Genomic DNA, 17220 nt, shown 5'->3' with positions numbered 1-17220 from the left:
TGCTACGCACCAGGCAGAGTGCTGGGTGCTGAGGATGTAGCAGTAACAAAAATAAGGTCTGGGCCTTCATGGAGCTGACATTCTACTGGGGGATCAGTCAATAATTAAACAAATACAGTTTCATTCATCTATTTATTGAGCACCTACTAGATACCAGGCACTGTTCTATGCACTGGGAATTCAAGGTAAACAAAACAGGAATGGTCCCTGCCTACCTGTGATTCACATTCTAGTGAGGGAGACGGACAATAAAGTGAGCCAAATAAGAGAATTTCAGGCTGCAGTGAGTGCTATGAGGAAAATAAAACAAGTTATGAAATAGAGATTTGGATGAAATCCAGTCTCTTTTAGATAGGGTAGTTAAGGAACGTCTCTTGAAGGTGCCAAGTGAGCTGAGACCGGAATAACAAGAAGAGTTGGCCAGGGAAAAGATAGGAGGAAGAAAAATTGCAAAAGAAAAAGACCTATTGTGGTGGGAGGGTCAGTTCAGAGCACCCTCCCAATAACACCTCCTGAGCATTTATGATGGGCTGGGTGGAGTGCAGATGGGAGTTGGGGTGGGTTTGAAAACATGAATAAGAGACCATGTGTGTATCCTAAAGGAGTGTGCGTACCATCTAATGAGGGAGGCAAGGGTCAATGAACAATAACTAGTTTGAAAGAGGTCAAACTCTTAAGTGCTAACTAGACGATTGAGCAACATGTGTGGGAACAAAGGGAGCCACAAGTAATTCAAATATGTTCAGTGGGTGTGTCAGGGAAGGCTTCACAGGAGGTGGCATTTGACCCAGTGACATTGGTACCCACCCTGAGCAGTTCCTCCCCAGTGTTCTTGGGAGGTGAGGTGGGGGCACTGAAGGATAATGGGGAAGGCAAAGCTGTCAGGAGTCTGAATCTGAGGCAGTTAGATTTGTTGGCAAAGGAATTTTTGGTACTGCCATGGATTGGGGTCAGCTGGCTGCTGCCCTGGAAGTGTGTGCTCTCACAGCATCAGTGCAGGATCTGAACTGGCTGCTATGAGACTGCCCTGGAAACCCCTCCCCTACCCCACCTCTGCTTAACAATTGTAAACACTTATTTTTAATTACACAGACAATAGTAAATGCATTCCAATTGTATACATTCAGACAGACTGCAGATCCCTGCTGACCACCTCAGGGGGCTCTATTCTGATTCATCTCTGCATATCCTATCTAATAAAAGAGAAACATGGTAATTGGCGTATGACCGCTACCCTTCCCATTGGCTAATCAGGGTGATATGCAAATTAACTGCCAGCCAAGATGGCGGCCAGCAGCCAGGCAGCTGGAAGCTAACATGAGGCTTGCTTGCTTCAGTGACAGAGGAAACCAACGTTCCCCGCCTGCCATGCAGGCCTCTGAGCCTGCAGTTTCAAACATTGTAACAAATATAGAAGGGAAACAAAACCCCAGAAACCTGCTTTCAGCGAGCCGGGATCTCAGAGCTGGAGTTGATACAGAGTTTCGATTATAGAACCGAAACAAACCAGTTACCTGCTTTCAGGAGCAGAGGCCTAAAAGCGGGAGCCTCAGAGCTAAAGCTGGCCCAGAATAAAAAAAGAAAAAAGAAAAAAAGGAGCGGTTGGGAGCTTCCGTCACCCACCAGCCTGAAAACAGCCCTCAGCCCCTCACCCAGACTGGCCAGGCACCCCAGTGGGGACCCCCACCCTGAAGGGTGTGTGACCAGCTGCAAAGAGCCATTATCCCCTCACCCAGGCTGGCCAGGCACCCCAGTGGGGACCCCCACCCTGAAGGGTGTGTGACCAGCTGCAAACAGCCATCATCCCCTCACCCAGGCTGGCCAGGCACCACCACCATGATCCAGGACACCCTTCAGGGCAAACCAGCCAGCCCCCACACGTGCACCAGGCCTCTATCCTATATAGTAAAAGGGTAATATGCCTCCCAGCACCGGGATCAGCAGAGCCACGAGGCCTCCCAGCACCGGGATCAGCATGACAGGGGGCAGCGCCCAAACCCCCTGATCGCCCTGCGGCTCTGTGTGTGACAGGGGGCGGGACCACAACCTCCCTATCGGCCCTGCTCTGTTCATGACAGGGGAAGGCGCCCCAACCCCCTGATCAGCCCTGCTCTGTGCCTGATAGGGGGGAGCTCCCCAACCCCCTGATCGCCCTGTGGCTCTGTGTGTGACAGGGTGTGGCGCCCCAACCCCCTGATCGGCCCTGCTGTGTGTGTGACAGGGTAGAGCCATAACCTCCCCATCGGCCCTGCCCTGAGTGTGACAGTGGCGACGCCCCAACCCCCTGATCGGCCCTGTTCTGTGGGTGATAGAGGGCGGTGCCCCAACCCCCTGATCCGCCCTGCTCTGTGTGTGACAGGGGGCGGTGCCCCAACTCCCCTATCGGCCCTACTCTGTGAGTGACGGGGGGAGCTCCTCAACCCCCTGATGGGCCCTGCTCTGTGCATGACAGGGGGGAGCTCCCCAACCTCCTGATCGACCCTGCCTTGAGTGTGAAAGGGGGCGGTGCCCCAACCCCCCAATCGGCCCTACCCTGAGCGTGACTGAGGGTGGCATCGCAACCTCCCAATCTGCCCTGTTCTGTGCATGACAGGGGGCGGTGCCCCAACTCCCCAGTCGGCCCTGCTCTGAGCCTGACCAGGGGCTGCACCTAGGGATTGGGCCTGCCCTCTGCCACCCGGGAGCAGGCCTAAGCCAGCAGGGCGTTATCTCCCGAGGGGTCCCAGACTGCGAGAGGGCACAGGCCAGGCTGAGGGACCCCCTCTTCCCCCCCGAGTGCACAAATTTTTGTGCACCGCGCCTCTAGTCTAATATATAAAAAGTCAGGGGCCGTCACGAAACAACCAGATGGACAACTGAACAGCAGGTTACGTGGGGCGACCAGGCGGGCAGGGGGGTTAGTGAGGAACGATCAAACAACCAAATAACAGGCTGCATGGGGCAACCAGGCTCACAGGGGAGGGGGGGGCTGTAGGGGAGACCAAGCCAGCAGGGGGTGCAGTGAGGGGTGACCAGGCCATGGGGGGCAATTGAGGGTGACCAGGCCCAAGGGGGGGCAGTTGGGGGTGACCAGGCCGGCAGGGGAGACAGTTGGGGGCAATCAGGCCGGCAGGCAGAGGTGGTTAGGGGTGATCAGGCTGGCAGGGGGGGCAGTTAGGAGCAATCAGGCAGGCAGGCAGGTGAGTGGTTAGCAGCCAGCGGTCCAGGATTGTGAGAGGGATGTCTGACTGCCAGTTTAGGCCTGATCCCCAGAATCAGGGCTAAACCGGCAGCCAGACATCCCCCGAGGGGTCCTGGATTGGAGAGGGTGCAGGCTGGTCTGAGGGGACCCCCCCCCCTGCCCTGTGCACGAATTTCATGCACCGGGCCTCTAGTATGTACATATAATTGTTGAGATTAAAAATTGGTCTCATTGATGTGGCTCAGTGGTTGGGCATCAACCTATGAACCAGGAGGTCATGGTTGAATTCCCAGTCAGGGCACATACCCAGGTTGCGGGCTTGATCCCAAGTGGGAGGCATGCAGGAGGCAGTCAATCAATGATTTTCTCTCATTGATGTTTCTCTCTCCCTCTCGCTTCCCCTCTGAATTCAATAAAAATATCTTTTAAAAAAATTGTTAAGTGTTTCCTTATAGTTGAAGATACAGTAGTAGAATGAATAAACAGACATTTTGAATTATGAATAAATCATGGAGCCATTCTTTTATGACCTTGTCTTAGTCTATTCAGGCTGCTATAATGAAAATGCCATAGATTGGGTGGCTAGTAAGAAAAATTTATTTTTCCCAATTCTGGAGGCTGAAGAGTCTAAGATCAAAGTGATGGCAGATGACATGTCTGGTGAGAGCCTACTTTCTGGTCATAAATGCACAGCTTCTTGCTGCATCTGGAAGGGGTGAAGGAGCTCTTTGGGTTCTATTTCTTAAGGGCACTAATCTCCACCCTCAAAACCTAATCACGGTGGCGGAGGCGGGGGGGGGGGGGGAATTTCTGTATAGTAGATCTCCACAAATTGCAGGAAATGTCAGAGGAAACATTGAATGACATTATAGAAATTTATATTATATTTAAAATTAGATTTACACAAAAATTAGATTTGTATGAATAGATTCGTATGAAGAGTAAAATCTTTTTAAAAATATATTTTATTGATGTTTTTACAGAGAGGAAGGGAGAGGGATAGAGAGTTAGAAACATAGATGAGAGAGAAACATCGATCAGCTGCCTCCTGCATACTCCCCACTGGGGATGTGCCCGCAACTGAGGTACATGCCCCTGACCAGAATCGATAGGCTGACGCTCTATCCACTGAGCCAAACTGGTTAGGGCAAGAGTTAAATCTTTTTAGAAAAATTGTTCCACAAGAATCATCAGCTCTAGATGCATTAATATATATATATATATATATATATATATATATATATATATATATATATGCATATATATTTTTTATTGATTTCAGAGAGGAAGGGAGAGGGAGAGGAACATCCATGAGAGAGATTCATTGATTGGCTGCCTCCTGCACGACCCCTACTGGGAATCAAGCCTACAACCCAGGCATGTGCCCTTGACCAGAATTGAACCCGAGACCCTTCAGACCGCAGCTCTATCCACTGGGCCAAACCGGCTAGAGCTAAAATTTCTATTTTGCAATAATTTATCATATATCTATCACAATGTTGTCACAGCCGGTAATAGCTGCTTCAGTAGAAATCTCCTTCTCAAAATGAAAATTTATCAAATATTACCTGACCTCTTGTGACTGATGTTGCTTTTGATTATATTGGTTAAAAATGAAGTTGCTGCCGAAGCCGGTTTGGCTCAGTAAATAGAGCGTCGGCCTGCGGACTGAAAGGTCCCGGGTTCGATTCCGGTGAAGGGCATGTACCTAGGTTGCGGGCACATCCCCAGTAGGAGATGTGCAGGAGGCAGCTGATCGATGTTTCTCTCTCATCGATGTTTCTGACTCTCTATCTCTCTCCTTTCCTCTCTGTAAAAAAATCAATAAAAAAAAATATAAAAAATTAAAAAAAAATGAAGTTGCTAAAAATATGTTTTGATGACTGAATAATTGAATTTGCAGAAAAGCAAGCCAGAAAAATTATGAATTTTGTTCTATAAAATTATCCCAAAAATATTGTTCTGCCATTTGTACATTTATGTTGTTAATCAGGTTTCACTATTATCCCTATACTGTTTTATAAGTAATAAAATATTTTAAAGGAAAAAACTTAATATTTTAGTACCTTTAACTGCACTTCCTGCCTCTCACCTGGTTTTTGAACAAGGAGTCCTCCATTTTCATTTTGCACTGGGCCCCACAAATTATGTAGGAGGCTCCCACTACTGCTGGATGGTAATCAAGAGGTGATTTGAGGGAATTATAGCTATTCAAACAGCCTCCCTGCTCTAACCAAACTCCTCCCCACTAGGAATGGGGGAGGGTGGGCAGAGACAAGATGACAACACAGAGATATTAAGGTTAGTGAAGAGATTTATCATTTTCAACTGAACAGGATCACACTGTCCATACTATTTGGCCAACTGCATTCTTCACTTGGCAATATGTCTTGGAGATCTTTCTACCAAAATAAATCAACCTTGTTCTTTAAAAAAAAAAAAATTCCTTGGGGGGGAGGTTGGGGGTTAAAGGGGGGGATGAGGACACATTTGTAATACCTTAACTAATAATAAAAAAAAAATTCTTGTTCAGGTAATTACATAATTCAGATGGGTCTTGATTTATTTCTCCAGTCCCCTAATGGATTTTTTAAGTGGTTTTATTTTTTCATGAATACAAAGCTGCAGTGAATACACCCGCAGGGGCCTCCTTGTTTCTCTAGTCAGACACTCTGAAACAGGTATGGATATTTTCAATTTTAAATACATACTGCCCAATTAAATTTCAAAAGCACGATGCCAATTTTCACTCCCATCAGCAGTGCATCTTCGCATTTCCTAAGGCTCTGACCTTTAAATTGTTTGCCAATCTGATAGATGGAAAAAATGGTAACTTGTGTTTGGTTGTTTTTGTTTTTTTTTTTTAATTTGTATTCTCCAATCACTGGTGAAGTTAAGCATCTTTTTTAAAAATATTTTTTTATTGATTTCAGAGAGGAATGGAGAGGGAGAGAGAGCTAGAAACATCAATGATGAGAGGGAATCATTGATGCTATTACTGCAACTCACCAAGCTTACATCTCCCTTGTTCCAGGCACACAGAGTTGTACTATTCCACCTCTATGAAATTAGGCGCAATCATGTGACTTGCTTTGGGCAGTGAAAAGAGAGAAATGATGTGTGACATTTTAAGCTTTAAAAGTCAGTGTGCATTTTGGTCACCTGCCTTCCCCTGACTCAGTGATGAGGCTTGTTAGTCTGAGTTTCCAAGTGACTATGACAAAATCCCCCTGCCAATTCATGGTGGACATATATGAGCAACAGGTATATTTTAGTTATGTTATTGAGATTTGGGAGTTACCATTGCAGCAAAACCTAGCCTATCCTGACTGATACACTCCCCTTTTCTAGAGTTGGAGATTATGAATGTATAAGGACTGAATGAAATGAAAATATATACAACATGTAAAATAAGGTGCCTAGCCCTAGCTGGTTTTGCTCAGTGGATAGAGTGTGTCTACCTGCGACTGAAAGGTCCCAGGTTCGATTCCAGTCAAGAGCACATGGCTGGGTTGTGGACTCGATCCTCATTGTGGGGCGTGCAGGAGGCAGCCAATCCATGATTCTCTCTCATCATTGATGTATCTCTCTCTCTCTCTCCCTTCCTCTCTGAAATCAATAAAAATATATTTAAAAAAATAAAATGCCTAGACCTCTCTCTGACACATAGATCACTTCCTGTATCTGATCCTAATGATTACAGAATTTTTATATTTCTCACACACAAATAAAGACTAACTGTAGAAGGTACAAATAGAAGGCTCACATTATTACTAATGCTTGTGATTTTAGAAGAAAAGCCATGTGACTGATGGTCAACCCAACTCTACCTCAAGACAGGGAGGAGCAGTTCCCCAAAGGAAAAATACTTGGCTTTACTGCCAGAAAGAGGAAAGAATGCTGGGCAGGCGGAAATAAAAGTTACCTACTTAGTCAAAATGAACTTGGATTTAGAACCCTGGTTTTACCACTTATTAGCTGGTGGGAACTTGAATCAGTTTGCTGATGTATAAAGTGGGGATAATATTTACTTTGTAGAGTTGTTTGTGGATTAGAAATAATGTACAAGAGCCTAGTACCTTATGGGTCCTCAATATATGGTAATTTTTAAAAGCCAAATATTCAAAATCTCCTACTATTAAATTCTGAGTCCCAACACCCAAAGATCAAAGGCTAGAAAAGACAACCACAGCCATAATGATCTGAATATAAAACGAAGTATGTTACAAATAATAGTTTCGTTTAAGGGTAAAGTGTTTATAAGCTTCAGTAAGCCTCTAACGCTCACCTTTAGGCTCAGCTGTTCCTTTTGTAATCTGTACATACGAAGCACAGAGCAGTAAGGGAGGCCAAACCCAGCTGGCATCACTCAGCAGTAGCCTCAGCAGAAGCCGTAAGGTAAGAATGCCCTCGAGTCCTGGCTTCAGACTCTACTCCATGCATCCCTCTGTTGTTCAAAGGTGGACTCAGAGCTCGATGTTTTTCCAGAGCCCCATTTAAAAACATACTTAGCCCTAGCTGGTTTGGCTCAGTGGCTAGAGCCTTGGCCTGCGAACTGAAAGGTCTCAGGTTCCATTCTGGTCAAGGGCACAGGCCCGGGTTGTGGGCTCGATCCCCAGCGCTGAACCCTCGTATTCAATCTTGTGTTTTTGCCATCAACATATCTTCTACCTCAGAAGTCTTCAATCTGCTTTGCCCCAGGCAACATTTTCTTTCTCTTTTGTTAAACTTCCCCCGAGGATATTTTCCATTGATTTTTAGAAAGAGTGGGAGAGGGAGAGACAGAGAGGAACACTGATGCAAGAGAGACACATCGATTGGTTGCCTTCAGCACGCACCCCAACCAGTACCGGGGAACCTGCAACAGATACCTGTCCTTGACCGCAATCGAACCCGGGACCCTTCAATCTGCAGGCCAACGCTATGCCCTGAGCCAAACTGGCTAGGGCGGGGAAACATTTTCAAAGGTGTTTTAGCTGGCCTTGATTTAGTCATCAGATATTTACTAAGTACATGCTGGGTGGCAGGTGTTAGAAGACAAGAACAACAGAAAAGATAGAGATGATCACGTTTAATTGTGGGGCAGATGTAGCAAAATGCTATAGGGACTGGCTGTGAGGAGTGTGTACAGGGATCCTTTAGTCAAGGATTAGGAAAAGAATCATAAAGATATGGAGATCGCCCCAGCCGGTTTGGTGCAGTGGATAGAGCATCAGCCCTAGGACTGAAGGTTCCTGGGTTTGATTCTGGTCAAGGGCACGTACCTCGGTTGCAGGCTTGAACCCTGGCCTGGGTCGGGGGCACGTGCGGGAGGCAACCAATGGATGCATCTCTCTCACATTGATGTTTCTCTTAGTGTCTCTCCCCCTTCCTTATATTCTATTAATCTGTAAAAATATCCTTAAGTGAGGATTAACAAAATAATTTTTAAAATATATGGAGATGAATCTTGGTGGGGGGTAGTCAAGAATGCATCAAAGAGAGATGAGAGGAGACATTCTAGGTAATGGTATAGCAAAAGAGAAGAAATGGGTATTAACAGCTTAATGTTTACGGAATGCACTTTAGTGTCACTGGAGGGAGCTAGGGATGGTTGGAAATGAGGCTAGAAAAGTAGTCAAGGGGCACATCATATAAGGACCATGGAGGTGTGAGTGCAACATATTAGAACAGATTATTCTGGAAGCTGATAAGCACGATAGATTAAAGCAATTGTTCTAATGTCTTTATGGTCATAGACTTCTTTTTTAAAAATATATTTTATTGATTTCTTATAGAGAGGAAGGGAGAGGAATAGAGAGTTAGAAACGTCGATGAGAGAGAAACATCGATCAGCTGCCTCCTGCACACTCCCCACTGGGGATGTGCCCGCAACCAAGGTACATGCCCTTGACCGGAATCGAACCTAGGACCCTTCAGTCCGCAGGCCGATGCTCTGTCCATTGAGCCAAACCGGTTAGGGCTATACTTCTTTTTTTTTTAATATAATTTTATTGATCTGAGGGAGAGGGAGAGATAGAAACATCCATGAGAATCATTGATTAGCTGCCTCCTGCACGCCCCCTACTGGAGATTGAGCCCACAACCCGGGCATGTGCTCTTGACTGGAATCGAACCCAGGACCCTTCAGTCTGCAGGTCAGTGCTCTGCCCACTGAGCCAAACCAGCTAGGGCGGTCATAGACTTTAAGAACCTGAAAAAGGACGTGGGACCTTCTTTCACCGGGAGAGGGTACATACACTCAGACACAAAATGTTGATAACAATCACCTGGGTAGGAAGACAGGGAGCAACTGCAACAATTCAGGGGACACATGAGGAGGCCCAAACTAAGCCTCAGCCGCAGGAACAGAAAAGATACAGATGTGAGAAATAGAAAGACAGTTGATTATTATTAACAGATCTGGTCACGATGTGAGAAATGAGGGAAAGGCATGAGTCTGGGAGAACTCCATTGGTTTGCAGTTCAGACAACTGAGCAGAAGGTAGTGCCACTCGTGGATTAGGTTTCAGAAGAAAGGATGGGTTCAGTTTAGAAAATGTCAAAATTGCCTTTAGAACATCCAAATAAAGAAGTTTAAAATATGTTTTTATTGCCCGAGCCCAGTGGTCCGCAAACCGCGGCTCGCGAGCCACATGCGGCTCTTTGAACCCTTGAGTGTGGCTCTTCCACAAAATACCACGTGCGGGCACGCACATACAATGCAACTGAAACTTCGTGGCCCATGTGCAGAAGTCGGTTTTCGGCCTGGGCGAGTCTATTTTGAAGAAGTGGCGTTAGAAGAAGTGGGGGGTGTCGGTCGGTGGGGCAACGGGAGACGCGGAGCAGGTGGGCCGTGGGATACGCAGCACGAGCAGGTACATTGTTTTGAGGTACATTCACTGAGGTCGACCCCTTCCAACTCTCCCATCCACACTCGTCTATTCTTCTTGTATACTTGTTTCAGATAGAGGAGTGTGGATGGGAGAGTTGGAAGGGGTTGACCTCAGTGAACGTACCTCAATCAGATTGAGGACGTTTTTAGCAAAGGCCAGCTTAGGAGTACCCTAATTAAGTTAATAACAATGTACCTACCTATATAGTTTAAGTTTAAAAAATTGGCTCTCAAAAGAAATTTCAATTGTTGTACTGTTGATATTTGGCTCTGTTGACTAATGAGTTTGCTGACCACTGCCCTAGCTGGTTTGGCTCAGTGGATAGAGCACTAGCCTGCATACTGAAAGGTCCCAGGTTCGATTCCAGTCAAGGGCATGCACCTCATTGCAGGCTCAATCCCTGGCCCTGGTCAGGGTGAGTGCTGGAGGCAACCAATTCATGTGTCTCTCTCACATCAATGTTTCTCTCTCTCTCTTCCCCTTCCTTCCACTCTCTCTAAAAGTCAATGGTAAAATATCCTCAGATGAGGATTAACAAAATAAAAAAGGAAATCTCAAAAAAATACTTTTACTAATTTTTAGAGAGGAAGGGAAAGGGAGAGGGAGAGAGATAGAAACATTGATGAGAGAAAAACATCATCGATCAGCATCACACCTCAGCAACCCTGGCATGTGCCCTGATCAGGAATTAAATCAGCGACCTCTTGGTTCATAGGTCGATGCTCAACCACTGAGCAACACCGGCCAGGCAAATAAATAAGTTTAGCAGGAAGCAAAATATGCCTTTCCTTTTGATGATTCTCTACTGGTTCGGTTGCCCTGATATTCAACTACAAATAGGCTCCAAATCTCTGAGCAACGCTTCTGCATTGAGACAAGTATATCGTCCATTTGCAGAAAAGGATCCAGTAGTGGGAGAAAAAAAGAAACTTCACACAGCCAAAATTATTTAACAATTTTTTACTAAAAGAATAAACTTTTATTAAGCACTGTAAGTTTCTTTCCATCGCAATTAACAGAACAACAGACCAATTTCCATCACAGAACAACTCCTGAGACATTTTCGTTCCTTTCTGAAACACTTCCATTACCTCCTCCAGTTTCCCCTAAGAAGCATCCATTCGAACTTACATTAATAAACTATGGAGCTTTTGTGGTGAGGTGGGCCAAAAAGGCAGGGAATTTGGAATCTGGAAGTGGGAAAGAGAAATACATATTATCCATCCACTAATCACACTGTCAAGAGCACAGGAGAAGAGATATTAACACAGGAAAAAAACAATGAAAGAATTTCTTACTTTTGTCAATAACATCATTTATCAGGGAGCACACACACAAAAAAAACACATTGGCTCCTTGTGGTTACGTTTTTTTTTTTTTTACCAAGTATGTTATTCTAAAAATAGAACAGAATAAAATAAAAGATAGGAGGGGAGGTATCTTCTGGGAAGTAACTAAAACGAAGTCATCAGATTTGGCAGGGTTTATCGAGAGAAAATCTGAAGTGTTTAATTTGCTTCATTTACATGAAAATTCACTAGTCATTAGTTACTACCAACACGGACAAAAAGAACATCAATAGAAATACAATGGCAACGTCAGAAGCTGCAATGGGCACCCTAGCACGAGGGGAATTTTACTTTGCTTTTAACTTGGGAAAAATGCTTTTGTAAAAAAATGAAGTTATCTTCTTAGAACATCAAAACAACCTGTGGCAATACTGAAGATAATAATCAGTAACGGGGGAATAGGTACACTGAGCTCTACCTGCACCAGCAGACTACTGCAATAAGCCAAGGAAAGAGAGAATTGGAAAGCCAAATCCAAGAAAATGCCAAAGTCACGAGAGGGAGGAAAATATAGGGCGACACACAATGGAACAGTGAAAACTTACCCCCCCGCCCCCAAACCCCAAGCATATTTAGCAAATATGCATCAGGAAGTGAACAAGTACAATGATTAAACCTTAGTAGGATTATACTAACTACTTTAAACTGTGGTCTACTTGTATTGTCATTTCAAAGGAGGGGGTCTTAAAGGAGCCTTCTGTGGGTCCCATGGACTGGATCACTAGAACCAGTGACTTCCACATTCTTTCTAGCCTACATAAACACTGCTCCCCTCCCCCTACCTTAATCATCCTCCCTAATGCCTTGTCTGGCTGTTTTTTCCACAGTGATCAAAAAAAGTTAGTGTGACTTGGCCAACAATGCCAGAAAATCAAGATGGAGACAAAAATAAAATGTCACTAGCTAAAGCAAGTGCCATTTCTTGGGCTTTAGAGTCTACCCCAAGTTCTACTGGCTCAGAATGAAATGATGCAAGTGAGCAGAAGTTTGTCAGACCTGGTCTAGACCAGACTGGCCACTCAGTAAGGGTGGGAGTCATAGGTTGATCCCAAGGCTCACCTGCAGAAATCAGAACTGCAAGTTCTTGGGGATCAGTGTCTATAACTAACCAGGGGGGCTTTTGCTTGTGGCCCTATAAGGTAAAGGGGTCATTCCTGGGGGTTCCTTTATGACTGTTTAAGCCACATTATCGTCAAAAAAGGAACCTCAAATGAAGGATGACCGTCTCTTAAAGTGGTACGGCAAAGATCAAATCTGCCTTCTCCAATTTGTCCTCCAATTAGAAAAAAAGTTCATCTCCCAGTAATGAACCTTAGTCTTTCTGGCTTCCAAATTGTGTATTTTGGCAGATAAATGAAAACATATGAATATGACTCTTTATGGTTCTTTTTTTGTAACCTTCCAAACCCCAAACGCTGAATGTAAATAAAAATCAAGGTTGGAATTGAGCCACTTGCTTCACCCTGGGCCAGCCTAGGAGAAAGAAGAGGTCTGTGGAAGGGAGAAAAGCAAGCCTTTTGGCAAACTGGAATTACCCGTTAAAGCAGCAATTCTCACAGTGAATGCCTACAAAATAAGAAATGTCCTTCATGCTGTAAGAGTTTACAATACTGTCGTTTGATTGTATCAAATAGATTCAAGATGAGCAGAAACAGCAACAGAAGAAAATACCTTTCCATGTAACTGCAAATACTTCCTATTAGATAATGGAGATCTAGACAGATTTAATTTAACACAGCTCAGTGACTCTGGTTACTTCCCGAGCTCCTAAGGATACCTCCCCCTGTGGCTCCAGAAAGAAATTTCCAAGCCATTCACTACTAAATCCCTCTCCTGCTGGATATAGAAGTCCCAACCTTCACAATGTTGTTACAGGTTAGGCAGGTCCAGGAGAAGAGGGGGCACCAAATTAGGGGAGCTGATTCCAAAGAGGGTGTTTTTTGTCCGCTTTGTTCCTGGTTAAATCTGGCTTGGTGTGCACTCTTGTCATCCTGCTTTGGTTTATGTCAGAAGTGTCTGGGCAGGGGGAGAGGCATTTTAGGGCTCCCTCCCCTTGCAGATTGTAGGTTCTCTTAAATTGGGCCAGACTAGGATTAAACAGTCTGAAACGGACTTCAATCTCTCATGATACACCAATTGTAAGTGGGCAGTGAGCAAATAGCCTTCTGGTTGTCTGGGAAAAAATCATCAAGGACCTGCAGTGGGTTAAAGTGCATGGGGTTTTTCAAAAAGAGAGAGAACCCTGATCGAAGTCTAGTCAGGTGAATTCCTATAGAAATAGTACTTCTTGGGCAAGAATATCACAAAGCCCAAAAGGAGGTGTGTGAGGCTGAAGGCCTCAATTCTTGAATGAAGATAGAACGCTAATCTGTCGCAAGCCACGTTCCCATCCCTCAGACTCAGACTACTGAGGAGGGAAACTGGAAGTGCAAGGTTGTCTCAAGGGTATCTCTGACAAGGAGGAACAGCCTCTTTGTCCTGGGTAGATTCTGGCCTTGCGCAGGGCTGGCAACCTTTTCCAGAATACTCCTTCCTAAAGGCCCAGGCCAGAGTCCTCTGAAGTCTTCCTTGCAAAGCAAATGAAAAGATTCCCGTAGTCAAAATATCAATGAACGAATGAAATAATCTAGGCATGTAAAATCAAATTGTCAATTTCATCACACTTTCCTATACCACCTTTCCAATGCCAGTCCTCTCTCCCTCAGCTAGTCCTGGCAATTGATTCTAGCCTGAGGCCAGTTTGATAGTGGAGTTCCAGATGAGCCTTCCTCTAAATTGGCTGCAAGCTCTGGTCATCACCTCCCACCCCCTCTTGGTCTCCAATCCAGGCTGCTCCTTCACATGAGGAAATGCCCGAATCTTCCCAATCCTATTCCAACCTCCTGTTTTCACCATATGGGATGTGAGGGCTCGGTTCAAGATTAAGCTTGTGACAACCCAACTGTTTGTTGTTCTGAACAGGCAATCTCCGGAAAGGACTTTTTGTCTGCTTTAGAGAAAAGCCCATCTCCTTATAATTGTGATGGGCTGTGACTTAGTAAGGATTTTCAAGTGTGGTCTTTTGAAACCCACCACTCCATAGCAGTGGAAGCATTTCTGGGAAATTCAGTAAATCCTCTGGGACATCACCACGTATGTATGCATGCATACACATATCTCTATATCTATTGATCTGTCTATTTACATAGACAGATCAATAGATATACAGATATATGCACACACATATACATATACTTATATATAAAATACGTATAGATAAATAGATCTGTCTCTTTATATAAAGGGTATGTGTATGCATATAGATACACATATTCATATGTACATCCACACACACCCATACACAAGGTGCACATGCACTCACACATACACGCGCACGTGCGCACACACATACAGACACAGTCTTCTGAGTTCCCTTTCGTACTCAGTTTCATTACACTGATTCCCACCCCTTCAGGGTGTGGGCAGCAGGGAGTGGGTGGACTGCACCACATCTTCTATTTTACAAAGAACGCATTAGTTCACAGGCAGGAAAAATCTGCCCAGTACTTTTCTGACTCACTTGAATCCCCCAGTACAAAGGCCATTGGTAGTTTTTGTGTTTTTCAAAAGTATACAAAATAAAATAAAACATAAAATAAAATAAAATAGCCAACACTACCTCACTTCCCTGAAAACATCTACTTATCTGATTGTCAGGCCAGCACTAGAGGCAATCATACAAGAACCTGGGGTTGGTGACGGGAAAAAGAGTGAGGGGGTGGATACTGGTTACATACAAAGGCCCCACTACTTCAGAGAGCAAACAGGAAGTTAGGAAGCCATATAGGCAGCTGTCCCTACCACCCCGTGGGTTTCATAGCTGAGTGTCATGTTGAAGACTCAGCAAACCAAAGCTGGAACTTTCCTACATAGGGCCTTATGTGATGACATTAATTTCTGATGGTCACTACTTTACTAGGCTCCCAGGAGAGGTCAAGAGAATACTGGCATTTTGTATTAAAGCTGACAACAGGAGCCAGTCCTGTTGCCATTCATTTTTGACCAGACCTTCCCCAGGAGCAGACCACTAGGTCTGGAGGCCCAGAAAAAGACTGGGTAGGGAGAAACATGGATACAATAGGACGTTGCCACAAAGTCCTGGGTAAATCTAGTGTAAGCATTGAGGTGCTCCTCTAACATGGGCCTAAAATCAGACAAGTATATGTTTTCCCCTCTTCCTGATCTGGTAAAGCCGTCGGTAGCTTCTCACTCCTCTTTCTGTCGTGCCACAGTTCCCAGGCTTTGCTCTCCCAGGAGGCTTTGCTCTCCCAGGAGGCTCTGCTCGCCGTTCTTCACGGGGAAGTAGCGGCTCTCGTTGTCGCACACGCTGTTCTCGCTGGATAAGGCACACTGTGATGGAGCTGGAAGATGGCGATCGCTCTTCTCCTCCTTGGTCAATGCGCCATTGTTTCCATTTACCTGTGAGCGGGGCAGACTTTGAGGAGGCTCCAGGGATTTAAAGACTCCATCTGAAGTGCCCTGTATCAACAACAGAGATGCTCAGTGGAAATGGCAATCCCAGACTGGCTGACCCTTCCCGAGCATACTCATAAGGAACTCAACGCTGCTTCAGTTCATCCGAAACGCCACAGAGTCCAAAGCGTAACATCTAATGCGCTCTGCTACTGTCCTGAGAACTTAGGGTGACAACACATGGATCTGACTAAAATCCAATGGCAATGACAGCACATAATAATGACACAACTACCATTTACAAGCTTTACAATATATTTTTCTGATACTAATGGGGACAATAAATGGTAGGTATTATCATGTCCCACTTAGAGATGAGGAAGCTGAGACTCAGAGAGACTAATGTAACTTGCTCAAGGACACCCAGATAGAAAGAGTTAGGAAGTGGTGGGATCAGGCCAGGCTGATGTGCCTCAGTGGTTGAGCATCGACCTATGAACCAGGAGATCACAGTTCGATTCCCAGTCAGGACATATGCCTGGATTGCGGGTTTAATCCCCTGTAGGGGGCATGCAGGAGGCAGCCAATCGATGATTCTTATCATTGATGTTTCTATCTCTCTCTTCCTCTCCCTTCCTCTCTGAAATCAATAAAAATATATTTTTTTAAAAAAGAAAATTGTGCCCTAACCGGTTTGGCTCAGTGGACAGAGTGTCGGCCTGTGGACTGAGGGGTCCCGGGTTTGATTCCAGTCAAGGGCATGTACCTTGGTTGCAGGCACATCCCCAGTAGGGGGTGTGTAGGAGGCAGCTGATCGATGTTTCTCTCTCATTGATATTTCTCTCTCATTGATGTTTCTAACTCTCTATCCCTCTCCCTTCCTCTCTGTAAAAAATCAATAAAATATATTATAAAAAAACAAAGTTGTGGGCCCAGGATTCCACTGCAAGTCAGCTAGCCTCTAAAGCAGCGGTTCTCAACCCGTGGGTCACAACCCCTTTGGCAGTCGAAAGACCCTTTCACAGGGGTCGCCTAAGACCATCCTGCATATCAGATATTTACATTATGATTCATAACAGTAGCAACATTACAGTTATGAGGTAGCAACGAAAATAATTTTATGGTTGGGTCACAACATGAGGAACTGTATTTAAAGGGCCAGAAGGTTGAGAACCACTGCAAGTCTATTCTAACTGCCATGAGATGCTGTCCATGCTGACAGCTGGACATGTAAATAAAAGGAAAACAAAACAAACCATGAGATCTATGTGCAATATTCCTCAGAACCTTTCATAACTAAAGACATCACTGGTTTTTCTTCTAATTCCAGGAATGTGACTGTTACTGAAATGCTAATGACATG

General features: G+C 45.0%; 1 protein-coding gene across 1 annotated transcript in view; it reads right to left on the bottom strand.

Moving 5' to 3' along the window:
* Nucleotides 1–15398: 15398 nt before the first annotated feature.
* FAM120C (family with sequence similarity 120 member C) overlaps nucleotides 15399–17220 on the bottom strand; it is a gene marked incomplete at its 5' end in the record, with an annotated part of 65016 nt that continues 63194 nt past the window's right edge. The window contains one exon of the mRNA XM_081115438.1: nucleotides 15399–15923. Within this exon, the coding sequence (XP_080971564.1) occupies nucleotides 15651–15923 (273 nt within the window). The 3' untranslated portion in view covers nucleotides 15399–15650. The remainder of the gene's footprint in view (nucleotides 15924–17220) is intronic.

Source organism: Myotis nattereri, assembly GCF_964212035.1.
Source record: "Myotis nattereri genome assembly, chromosome: X".
Lineage (NCBI taxonomy): Eukaryota > Metazoa > Chordata > Mammalia > Chiroptera > Vespertilionidae > Myotis > Myotis nattereri.
The sequence above is the reverse complement of the archived record's forward strand: the minus strand, read 5'-3'. Positions and strand labels throughout refer to the sequence as shown.